A 13,277-nucleotide genomic window follows, 5' to 3' on the forward strand; every position below is an offset into this window, starting at 1 on the left:
ACCTTTGATGCATGTAAACCTGTTGTAGGAGACTCCAAAACAACATTAGGAAACTTTAAAATAGCATAATAGGGGCACTTTAATCTTTTTTTTTTTTTAGCTTAAAGCTTTTTAGCTTGTATTTAATTAAATTTTTATATTTTGTATTTAAATTTAATTTATTTTTATAATTATTTTACTTTGACGGCAGTCAGGGAAAAAATTAACTGTTGGTCTCAGTGACCTTAAGCAAAGGCAGCAGATTGCAAATGGCATTCTTAATTCAAGAAACTGAATGGCAATGCTAACGGAGATGGTTGACATGGACCAAGAGTGACGACTGGTGAAGAAGTAAGCTTTCAAGCATTCCAGTCAAGTATTTCTTTTCAATGTCACTCTTCATTTAGCTCTTCACATCATGTACAAATTCAGCCTTCTCAAGTTCTTTTGTGAGTGGCAGCACTATCAGATCCTCTCTGTGTGAAAAGCACTCTGTGTACTTGAGATGCCCTCTAGCTCAAAATAAAGACATGTTGTATGTATTTTTTGTGAGAGAAATATCTATTCTACCTCTCTTAATTGACTGTGCTGTTAGTCGCAGTGGGAAATAGTGTCACAGTTTAAAGGCATCATAAATCATCAAGCCTTCTGATGCTGCATGGGAAAAGATTTATGATCCTCACCACTGCTGCTTTCCTTTGCCCTTTTTTACACCATGCAGGACTTCAGTACATGATACATGTATATAACTTAAAGATGCTCAAGCCTCCATTATTAAATTGAAAATGTCACATTAAAGCGACTTGGGCTGTTTCTGTGACGTTAAAAGTAACAAAGAAGCAGCACAATCTTGTGATGTTGATTTTATACAGTCCAATGAACAAGACTTTAATATTCTGTAACGTACATTTTAGATAGGCTACAATATTTGTTTGTTTTGTACATAATTTTTTCAACAAAAATAATTGCAATATTTTCACATCAGAACCGTTGCAACATCAATCAACACACTGCTGGCATTTAGTTTCTAAATGAATCAGCGTTTTGAGCAAATCAATTGAATGAATGATTCAGTGACTCATAAAGACACTTGCTGTGTCCCAGTTCGCCTACTTGTACTACGTCATAAAGTACGTACTCTTTTTGTGCAGAAAAAGTACATGCTTTTGGGTGTGTAGCAGAAGAGTAGACAAGCTTTGAGCTTTGAGAAACTATCACGTCTTAAAATTGCATGTTTACGCACATCTGTCACCGTAAATTGCCCTGTCAGTCATCTAGTCTCAGTTAACATCCTCCACATTTAATTTCACTTAATTTCCTGCCGTATTGGAGAGAAAAGAAGCACGTTGATCTTCCTGTTGTGGGTCTTTCATGCGGAAAACTTTCCTCATATTAATGCATAATGAGGCATGTAAAAGTTAATGACCAAACTGATTTTTATAAAAGTTCACAGTGTTGTTGCAGATAAAATATAACACGGATAACATTAAATAAATATTTTTTTAGATAAGGATATATATTGTGTACACGTCACTCAAACACTTTTATCTAAAGCTCTCTACTTAACCGTCGGTTACACGCATCCGCCATGTTTGTAGTTTTTAACACTTTTTGTGTTTGTAGTTCTGAACCAAATCCAGCTCCAAAGCGCAATGGTTTGTGGGCAATATTAGCCATTAAAGTGTGTGGCCTTGTCCCAAATGGCACCCTAAACACTGTCTGTCTTCCTACAAGTCCACACTTTCGTGACGTAACGCCGCTTAGTATGGACATTGGGACGCAGTGACTCGCTTGTTTCGTTCTTCAGTGAATCTGTGTTTGATAACGAATAGGTTGAATTAATGATTAAATTGTGAAGACGGTCATTTGTCGCCACCTACTGGTGTAACTGCAATGAGCATTTTTTTCTATTCCGATGTAAAAAAAAAAAAAGTAATTTATTCCAGTGATCAAAGCTGAATTTTCAGCACCATTTCTCCAAAAATCATTCTAGTATGATGATTTGCTGCTCAAGAAACATTTTTGATTATTATCAGTGTTTAAAACAGTTGTGCTGCTTCATATTTCTGTGGAAACCGTGATACAAATTTTGCAGGATTTTTTTGATGAGTAGAAAGTTCAAAAGAGCAGCTTATTTTTTAAATAGAAATCTTTTGTAACATTTTAAATGTCTTTACTGTCATTTTTAATCATCCTTCAGTGTATTCTGAAATATATTGTTCATTTTAATTTCACATTGGGTGGCAAGTACTAAACATCTTTTAAACTTGTGGCATGTGTTAAGTGCATAAACTTCAAATATATGTTCTTGCATGACAGCGTACGTAGTGACGCTGACTTTGAGATGGAAATACAAGCTAGTAAAAAATAGTACCACGGTGTTATAACTTGCACTGCCTCTGAAACGACTTTCCTTTTCAACTAACCTCATGAATGCCTCCTACTTTATTAACCCCTCAAACCATCAAGCTCCATTTTTGCTTTATAATGACTACTTGTCGCTCTCCAATTAATCCCCAATGGGTAAAAAGTCCCTGCATTTCTTTCAATCTTTAAATATCCAGAAATGTGTCGCATTACAGAAGTAAAATGTGTTGCTAACGGCACCCCATTCAGATCTATTAGCATACACCGCTAGCTCTTCTCATAACAGCGCTCTCTGATTTACTGTTGTCATAAAGAGACCCAGGGCCAATTAGATTTGTCTAGGTCATGTTCATGGATGGGTAATTTGCCAATGCAACTCTAAAGGCTGACTGGATGTCTTTTTCTCTCCTCCATGACTCAGTCGAGCTTCAAAGTTAATTTGAGGTCAATCATAACCTCAGATATCAGACTCGATCCAAGTCTGCTGGCACGCGAACAGCCACAGCTGGGGTTTGATCTGCTCGTGCCAAACATGCGTCCGGTTACTACTGAGAAACCGAGTAATCTTCCTTAATCAATGCTAATGTCTTCAGGATATTAACTTCGGGCTTAGGGACCTTAGTGAGGCTGCAGTGACCCTACTTGAGTCGTTTACATGACATTTTTTTAATCTGATTAGTCTAGAAATCATGCTCCCAACGTTTTGCTAACGTTCCCATTAAGTTATGAAAATGTTATTTATGAAAGCTCTCTGTACGTCCAAAAAACTATTTTTGTTTCTTAGTTATGCGAATTCTGTTTTATCATTTTGCAAAGATTATGGGAAAGTTAGTTTTGAATGTTCTTAAAGGGTTAGTTCACCCAAAAATGTTGTTCCAACCCCGTAAGACTTCCGTTCCTCTTCGGAACACAAATTACAATATTTTTTATTAAATCTGAGAGCTGGATCACTCCTCCATAGGCTTCTATGGGATCGAAACTTGCCGGCCCAGAAAGTTAGTAAAGAGAATGTTTAAAATAGTCCAAGTGCAGTGGCTCAACCTTAAGTTTATCAAGCGACGAGAATACTTTTTGTGTGCAAAAAACAAACAAAAATTACGACTTTATTCAACTATTCATTTTCTTCTATATGGGCATTGTATGTCAGAACGTAGGCTCACTATTGGCTGACGCTGGTAATGTGTGTGACATACAACCCAGAAGCGCTGCGCTGTTACACAACGTGAACTCACGTCAGAGGACACCATTGCTGAGTATTTTCTCCTTCAAACTGCAGTGAACCGAAGACAGTCTCAAAAACACGGTTTGAAATCGCCGGTGTTTCTGACATCACAAACATGTAGCCAATCCCGTCAATGTGGGGGCAGGGCAGGACTCATGTGATTGAGTGGAGGAAGAGACTCATTTGCATAGGCTGTAGTTGCATTCAAACTATTTTAAGGCATGAAGAAATTATTTTCACCGGACAAAACATTTAAATGTGTCATTTGGTGATCAAAGATGAGTTTTAAGGAATACAAGTATTGAATACAGGGGGGCTTTAACATGAAAACATTTGGACGCTGTGATTCATGTTCACATTAGCTTGAAGCCCTTGACACACATGTAACTGAGACTCATTTCTCTTGTGTTGCTGTGTTTCAGGACAGCAGATGATTCAGCGACAGTGGGCACAGTGGTGCTGAGCCGGCTGAAGATGGGTGAGATCGAGGATGGTGAGGTGGACCACATCACCGCCGACATGCACCAGAAGGTAAGCGGAGTTGGGCAGTTAATGTCTTAAACTAGCTACTAACTCAACAACAGTATAGTTCAACTGCTTTCAAAACACAGTTTAGCTTTTAAAGAGTAAACAAGCCTTATGTACACAGATATGCCATTTTTATTGTGGTCACACCATTCACAGATCAAATAATGATTACTGATTTAGTTTAGTCGGGTTTTGAAGTGAAATATTTAGTTAAATGCAATGCTTCAGTGTTGTTTGTTACTACGTTAACAATGTTTACATGCTAACTACGTTTTCAAGAGATTTGCTTGACTGCAGTTGAACTACAGTAAATTAAAAGTGGCTTGTGTCATGGGAAGTTGTCTTTTTTGTGTATGTGCATGCAGTTTGTAAGGGTTGGTAATAGAAAATCGCCTCTCAGGACGTGTCTCCAGTCAAAGAGGGAAAGCAGAGTGAATATTGAGTGTGGCATCCCTGAAATTCAATTGCACAGTTGACTGAAGAAGTAAAGCATCCATTTATAGAGTGTTTACAGTTCATTTATGAGGGTTTATATATATATATATATATATGTAGATGTAGATGTAGATGTAGATTCAATTTATTGTCATTACACAAGTACAAGTACAAGGCAACGAAATGCAATTATATATTAATATATATATATATAGTAGCCTAACCTATTGGCGATGTCACTTCCTGTAGGATGATGTTGTCAGTTTTGCTTAATTGTGCTGTTCTGATCAAAGAAAACAATATGATTCATGTCCTCTAAACTTGTTAGTTGAATATTTTATTCAGTATTTGTGATGGGCATGTGGAAATGGGCCATATGTGTGTTGTGGAGAATTGAGCATTACTACGCTGACAGACAGCATGACACCCTTCATGTCCCCTAAACTCGATAACTTACACTGACACGACCATCAGCAAAACCCTTTAACCTTCATTAATCAGCATGAAAGAGACAGACAGAATATACTGTAGGGAAGAAAAGGAGAAGGGTATGAGAATTATGGAGATGGATGTTGGAAATGAGAAAGGAAATGGAGGATATTTAGACTGTGCAGCATTAAAGGGGTGGTATAATGCCCTTTTCACAAGATGTAAAATAAATCTCTGATGTCCGCAGAGTGTGTATGTGAAGTTTTAGCTCAAAATACCCCACAGATATTTTTATATAACATGTTAAAGTTGTCACCTTTTGAGGGTGAGCAAAAACGTACAGTTTTTGTGTCTGTCCCTTTAAATGCAAATGAGCTGCTGTTCCCGGCACAGAGGGCGGAGCTTCAAGTGTGTTATCAGCTCCTATTACCTCACACACACACACACACACACACACAGAAAATTTCAAAAACTTTTAGCCTTTTATGTTCAAACTGGAGTCAGAAAGATGGAGAAGAAGTGACAAAATGTAGACAACATTTCTGAATGGTTAGTTGATGAATTTATGTAGCTTATGTGTCATTATCTTCTAGTCATTGATTAGCACATTCTGTCATGATAATCTATAAATCGTGTTCTGGGGGGCGGGGTTTATGTAAATTTTAGGGTTTGTGATGTCACTAACCCGGGAGGAAGCTCTTGTAGTCCCTACCAGCCGTTTGTTGTATTCCTTAAAAAACTATTTCTTTAAAAGCAAAAATCTCCCTTTGCTTTAAACTTTGAGCGTTATAACTGCAGATGTTGTTTATGCTCAAACAGCAACATTACACACTAACTAAAGTTAGAAAAGTGAAAACATAATCAACCACCCCTTTAAGATTTAAATAGAGAATGCGTCATCATTTACAGTTCTATTCCTGAATTTGAACTGAGGTAGCAAATGAGATTCAGAATTTATATTTGAATATAGGGAAGTTAATGTAAATTAATATACTATTTTTTTTTTTACTTAAGATTGTCTGGATGGATGGATGGCCAGACAGACAGATGGATAGATGGATGGATGGATGAATGGATATATAGACAGACAGACAGAGGATGGATGGATGGATAGACAGACAGGTAGATGGATGGATGGATGGATGGATGATGGATAGACAGGTAGGTAGATGGATGGATTGATGGATGGATGGATAGATAGGTAGATGGATGGATGGATGGATGGTTGGATGGATGGATGGATGGATAGACAGGTAGATGGATGGATGGATGGATGGATTGATTGATGGATAGAAAGACAGGTAGATGGATGGTTGGATGGATGGATGCATGGATGGATGGATGGATGGATGGATGGATGATGGATAGACAGGTAGATGGATGGATGGATGGATGGATGGATAGATAGGTAGGTAGATGGATGGATGGATGGATGGATGGATGGATGAATGGATATATAGACAGACAGACAGACAGAGGATGGATGGATGGATAGACAGGTAGATGGATGGATGGATGGATGGATGATGGATAGACAGGTAGGTAGATGGATGGATTGATGGATGGATGGATAGATAGGTAGATGGATGGATGGATGGATGGATAGACAGGTAGATGGATGGATGGATGGATGGATGGATGGATGGATGGATGGATGGATGGATGGATTGATTGATGGATAGAAAGACAGGTAGATGGATGGTTGGATGGATGGATGCATGGATGGATGGATGGATGGATGATGGATAGACAGGTAGATGGATGGATGGATGGATGGATAGATAGGTAGGTAGATGGATGGATGGATGGATGGATGATGGATAGACAGGTAGATGGATGGATGGATGGATGGATGGATAGATAGGTAGATGGATGGTTGGATGGATGGATGGATGGATGGATGGATGGATAGATGGATAGACAGACCGACAGACCTAACGACTGATAGATAATCATTGAAGTTGTAAAACTGATTGCACAATAAGGGCTTTTTGTGCTTTACTGTAACATGTGTCTGTCTATGTATTGGCTCAAAGCCGTTGTGGTTTTATTTGATCTGTGGGCTTCAGAAGTGATTCACTTTGTTCTTCAAGAGGGAATGTGGGTCAGGGCTGATGTATATTTGAGTAGGATCTGCCACAGAACATGACTGTTCATAAAACATGGACTGATCGCGACTCTTGTTTTTTTTTTTTGTTTTTTTTTTTAAGCTTTATGCCAAGAACAGTCTGGAAACTCTCACAAGACCCATCCAAGGTCATGAGACCTAATGAGACGTGAAGACTCATCCGTCATCACACTAAACCCTGATGCAGGGTGTGCATTTCAAGTGATTAGGTCATAAGCGCTGTGGGTGATGTTGATGGAGGATCGTGTTTGTCTTGAGCTTTCGTGAGGGTCTCTCCTCTCCTGTATTGCTTACATTGGCGCTCTGGGACACTTGGAGAACTCCTCTATTATCTGAGCAGTGGTGCAGGTGACAGCTTGTCACTGTTCGTTCGGCTCATGAGACGGGGAGAGAGAGTCACGAGAGTCTCTGGTGTCGTTGGTCGTATTTAGAGTAGTAGTCATTATGTTGACATCTAATAATCAGTGACAAATGACCTTCAATCTCAAATGCACAATCTTGTTTTTTCCCACAGTGCACGCTGGTGTACGAGTCGTCGCATGGAACCATTAATGACAAGGATAACGGACCAATAATGAATTCTGGTGAGTTCAAAAATGCTTTATATTTTGTGGTTTTGGCGTTATAATACCTGAAGATAGAGACTAGAGAGTAATCTGCTGTATTTCAAATAAATGCTGTTCTTTTGAAATGTATATTCATCAAAGAATCCTGAAAAAAATGTGACACTGTTTCCACAGAAATATGAAGAAGCACAACTGTTTTCAGCATTGATAATAATAATCAGAAATGTTTCTTGAGCAGCAAAACCTAGAATGATTTCTGAAGGATCATGTGACACTGAAGACTGGAGTAATGATGCTGAAAATTCAGCTTTGATCACAGGAATAAATTATATTTCAGAATATTTTCACATAGTAAACAGCTATTTTAAGTTGTAATAATATTTCAAAACATTTCTGTATTTTTGATCAAATAAATGCTGACTTCGTGGGCATAGGAGACTGTGTTCAAAAACATTGAAACATTTTACAGGCTCTAAACTTTAGAGCTTACATTCTTAAAAACAAGGTTTATTTTGTGTTTTCACAGCGATGCCATAGAGGAACCATTTTGGGTTCCCTAAAGAACCTTTTTGTGAACAGTTCTTAAAAGAACCAACATTTTGATAACCCTTTTCCAGGTTCAATAGATGTTAAAGGTTTTTCATGGAACCACTGATCCAGGAAAGAACCTTTATCTTTAAGAGCAGTGTATAATTTAATGGAGTATTTCCAATTTATGTCAATAATATGTATTTGAAGATGGCCATCAGTTGTGAATGGAGAAGCTTTTTAGCAACCATCTACCATCAGCGGTTAACTGGGTCATGCTAACCAGCCAAACTATCACTGGTAGATATGATGTATACTTCCTATTGAAGTATTTTATTTCTCAGCTCTATAGTTCTTCACTTCCTTTCAAAGAGTTACAAAGAATTGCAAAACGAGGCTGTTGTTGAAATAGAGTCAAACTATAGAGCTATAAATGAATGTGGATTGCAGCTCAGATCACTCAGGCTTCAGAGAATCTGATGAGAAATTCATGAGTTCATATTGAGTTCGTAGGCTTTTGTGTCTTTTTGAGCAGTTTGTGATCTCTCCTGCAACTCGAGAGATGATGCATGAGGCAGGAGTAAACATCTCCCTTTGCTTGCTGTTTCATCTCATTACTGTCTAGGTTTGGTTATGGTTGGTTATTACTCTTTCTAAAGCATGATGTAGTTTGAGTTCACCTTACGTTCTTCCGTGTATATTCCTAGAAAGTTGAACCCTTATTTGTGTAATTGAAGCTAAAACATCTCATAACATAAACATTTTCTGAAGCACCATTTGTTTGTTTTTTCATTGAGCATGTGAAGTTGGCACCCCATAAAACGAAATAATTTCCAAAACTATGCCATTCGTTTGTGCTGATTTGTACCGCAAAAACGAACGTTTGTGCTGGTTTGGTGTTTGAGATATTGAACATTATTTTTTGGGGTTGTGTGACGTCACTCTCCACCCCATGTCCTTCAAATCGCTCCAAACCGGTGTCGTTCGTTTGTGCTGGTTTGTGCCGTTAAAACAAACACTGTATCTGTTTTCCTTTCGCAGATATAACAAATTTAATTCGGGAGCTGTGACGTCACTCTCCACCCCACCTCATCTAAATCGCACCAAACCGGTGTTGTTCGTTTGTGCTCGGTTTGTGCCGTTGAAAGAAACATTGTAACTATGATCCCCTCTTAAACTTAAAATCAGAAACTTTTTAAGTACAGTTACATAACTGTCCACCCCATATGGTCCAAATCGTTGCAAAACTGTGCCGCTCGTTTGTGCTCGATTTGTGCCGGTTTGTGCCGTTACGATAAACATTGTATCTTTTTCCCCTCCTTAGAAATAACACATTGGATTTGGGACAGTGACGTCACTCTGCAGCCCATGCTGTCCAAATCGCCCCAAACCGGTGCTTTTTGTTTGTGCTCGATTTGTGCTGTTTTGTGCCGTAGAAAGAACCATCATACAGTAAATGATTCCATTCTTTAGACATCACAAAATCTTTGGAGGAGTAGTGACGTCACACAAGCAAGCCGCGCTCTCCATCCATCTCGTCTACAACCCTGTCCGGTTCGTTTGTGCTCGCACAGGGCCGCAGCTGTCAGTGTTCTTTTCTTTAGATTATGGGAATGTTTTATTTTAGATTTATGCTATTGACACTTGGTCTTTATATAATCACCAATGCACTATGATATGTAATGTAGCCGACTGTCACTACTCTGGCTGTAAGCTATGTGTGACTGATGCTTCATTTTGTATTAAAATAAAATAAAATAACCAATAAAAAAAAAAATTTGTGTAGTGTCTTAAGGTTTCTGAATACTTTTAACAGCTTACAGTGTCGGTTTGTGCTGTAAAAAGTTTCGTTTGTGCTGCTTTGGTTTTTTAGATATTAAAAGAATATTTTTAGGTCATTCTGAGGTCACTCAAATTTACCCAAAATAGTCTCTTTCGTTTGTGCCCTCGTTTGTGCTGTTTTGTGCCGGTACAATTTTCGTTTGTGCTGCATCGGCCTTTAAAATATTAGACACTGAATGAAAGTAGGGTTGTAACGGTATGAGATTTTCACGGTATGATAATCGTCTCAGAAAATATCACGGTTTCATGATATACGGTATTAAACAATCATTATTATTATTTTAATCATCTGCTACAATGGCTCTTAAATGAATGAAAACAGATAGGGTTTTTTGGTTGAACATATGGTTTATTAAAACAAACTTTTTTGTATGAGTCTACCTTTTGAAAAAATAAGAAAGAAAAAAATAATTCCCAATTGAACAAACATATCTAATCAATTGAATTCATAAAACCTTAACTTATTTTTATTCTTAATTTATTAATTATTATTTCAGATAATTATAAGATAGTAGAGTCTTATAAAATGTATTTCCTCAGAAATTCTGGGTAACTTGTCTGATATAATTTGTCTGGATTCTATGATTTAATACAAATATATTATTGAAAATGCAATCAGATGAAATGTAACAATTTTTGTTTGTCTGGATAGGTTTACTAAATTAAAACAGACAAAAAAAATATATTTCTTAATGTTTAAATAAACTTTATTATTGTTGTTATAACTAAGCTATATTCTATTGTACAATAGTAACATTTCTTTAAGCTAAATCAAACTTTTATTTTGACAGGTTGTACTAAACACCTATGAGTTTCAGTCAGAGTGTATTTGATGATAATTCTTTTAAATTAAAGCAGAGCAGCTCTGGATATGTTCATGTGTTCACGTCCTCATATGAGTGAGACGGCAGACGCTTTAAACACCATGAGCGTCAGCGTCACACATACTTGAGTATGTACTAGGCGAAATGGCGCTGCTCATTCACACAGAACAAGCAGAATATAGTTTTACAGTATAGCATTGTTTTCCGCTGTATATTAATAGACACACTCATAGCGATTTGGATTAATTTACCATTTAGAAATTTAAATATGTTCGACATATTTCCTCCTTTTGCAGCCACTCTTCGTCCATATTTCTAGACACAACTGACCTGTTGAAGTTTCCGAATGCCTTCCTACAGTTGCTTAATAAAAGCGGGCTTCCCACACAAACAAACGTACATGTCTCATTAGTATGAGAAGAAAAAAAAAAACAGATTTTAACTGTCGGTCTCGGGTCGAGCTCGGACATATCTTTATGCCTGTCGGACTCGGGTCGGGTTCGGTTACTGCTCTGTCGGACGCGGGCCGGGCTCGGACAGAAAAATTCCCGATCAGCACTCTAAACTGGATATCCATCTTCGAGGAAAATCCCGCGTTCGTTTTTCAGATGACAAAAGTGTTTGTTTTCGGCGGGGGAAAAGGAGATTCGAATTCGCAGCCTCTGTCTGCTGCACATGTATTGGGTGGAGTCTAAGCAGTCAAGTGAAAAGAAGTTGCATATGCGCAGATGAGATCTGGTTTAAATTATTTTATTTTTTTTCAAAACCGTGGATTAGCAAATGTTTACGATATGATAATCGTACATGCCAATATCGTGATAAATCGCCATACCGGTATACCGTTACAACCCTAAATGAAAGCGAATTATAGACGGTGACTTCACCAGCCCCCCACCTGCATCTTCGTGAACGCGCCACAGAGAATTTTGTTGACTCCCTTTTTTCAGGCCCAGTTTCCTACTCTAGGGAAGTTTAGTGGGAATAAATGGTGCTTTAATAAAGACTAAATATGCAATCAAAAATAGTGTCGTTTTAAAGGGGTGGTTGATTATTATTTCACTTTTCTAACTTTAGTTAGCTAACTTTAGTTAGTGTGTAATGTTGTTGTTTGAGCATAAACAACATCTGCAAAGTTACAATGCTCAAACTTCAAAGCAAAGGGAGATATTTGCTTTTAAAGAAATAGTTTTTTAAGGACTGCAACAAACGGCTGGTAGGGACTACACAAGTTTCCTCCCGGGTTAGTGACATCACTGTTAACCCTAAAAATGTTTATAAACCGCTCCCCCGGAACACAATTTATAGATTATCATGACAGAATATGCTAATCAATGACTAGAAGATAACTACACATAAGCTACATAAATTCATCAACTAAACATTCAGAAATGTCCTGTTTCATTCTACACGTTGTCACTTCTTTTTGAGTCTCTCCATCATTGTCTGAATCCGGTTTGAACATAAAAGGCTAAAAGTTGTTGAAATTTTCAGTGCATGTCTGTGTGAGGTAAAACGACACGAGCTCATGAAGCTCCGCCCCCTGTGCCGGTAACAACAGCTCATTTGCATTTAAAGGGACAGACACAAAAACGATGCATTTTTGCTCACCCTCAAAAAGTGACAATTTTAATATGTTATAAAAAAAAATCTGTGGGGTATTTTGAGCTAAAACTTCACATACACACTCTGGGGACATCAAAGACTTATTTTACATCTTGTGTAAAGGGCATTATACCACCCCTTTAATTTAGCATTTTTATTTAGTCTTGGGTCTAATTATGTGGGTGAACAATTAAATAATCAGTAATGGAAACGTTAAGGAATGGTTAAGTAGAATCGGAAGCAGAATTGTTCAGTTCCGTTTGGATTGCCATGCGTATTGTTGGGATCAGGGCTTGACATTAACACCCGCCAACCCGCCAAATGCGGGTGGATTTTGCTCGTGGCGGGTAACGCAGTCACTCCAACTAGCCACTTTGGCGGGTTGAATAATTGTAGTCTTTTCAAAAGGCATCTGAAATAAGTGTGACACTACGACACTACAAATCCCATAGGGCTGTCAACGAATATTCTAAATTCGAATATATATTCGAATAGTTTTAAAAAACAGAATTTCGAAGGTGAAAATGAATATTCGAATGTGGAAAAACGCCCGCGGTAGCAGAGGCGCGGCTGTCTGCTTTGCGAGTGGGCGCGCTGCCTGAGGGATCATTTTATTTAACGTTAAACAGAAACATTACTAAAGTGTAGGCTACTGTACTGACTGAATAGATATTGCATGAATAAGGTAGGTTTAGATACAGCAGTTTCATGCACTGCAGGCTTCCACTGGTTTGATTATTTACCGTTTCATGTCAAGGAAAAGTTCCATGTTTACCACAGCTCAGCTCGCTCGGAGCGTTCAATGTCGGTTCTATATACTGTAAAAC

At 37.9% G+C, this 13,277-nt stretch overlaps 1 protein-coding gene across 3 annotated transcripts in view; it reads left to right on the top strand.

Moving 5' to 3' along the window:
• The window catches only part of inpp4b (inositol polyphosphate-4-phosphatase type II B), a 167,001-nt gene that overhangs the window by 63,300 nt on the left and 90,424 nt on the right, over positions 1-13,277 (top strand). For all 3 annotated transcript variants that reach the window (XM_084401686.1, XM_084401687.1, XM_084401688.1), the window contains 2 exons: positions 3,991-4,099; positions 7,603-7,672. In XM_084401686.1, coding sequence (XP_084257812.1) covers positions 3,991-4,099; positions 7,603-7,672 — 179 coding nt within the window. The remainder of the gene's footprint in view (positions 1-3,990; positions 4,100-7,602; positions 7,673-13,277) is intronic.

Source organism: Rutilus rutilus (assembly GCF_951802725.1).
Source record: "Rutilus rutilus genome assembly, chromosome: 2".
Lineage (NCBI taxonomy): Eukaryota > Metazoa > Chordata > Actinopteri > Cypriniformes > Leuciscidae > Rutilus > Rutilus rutilus.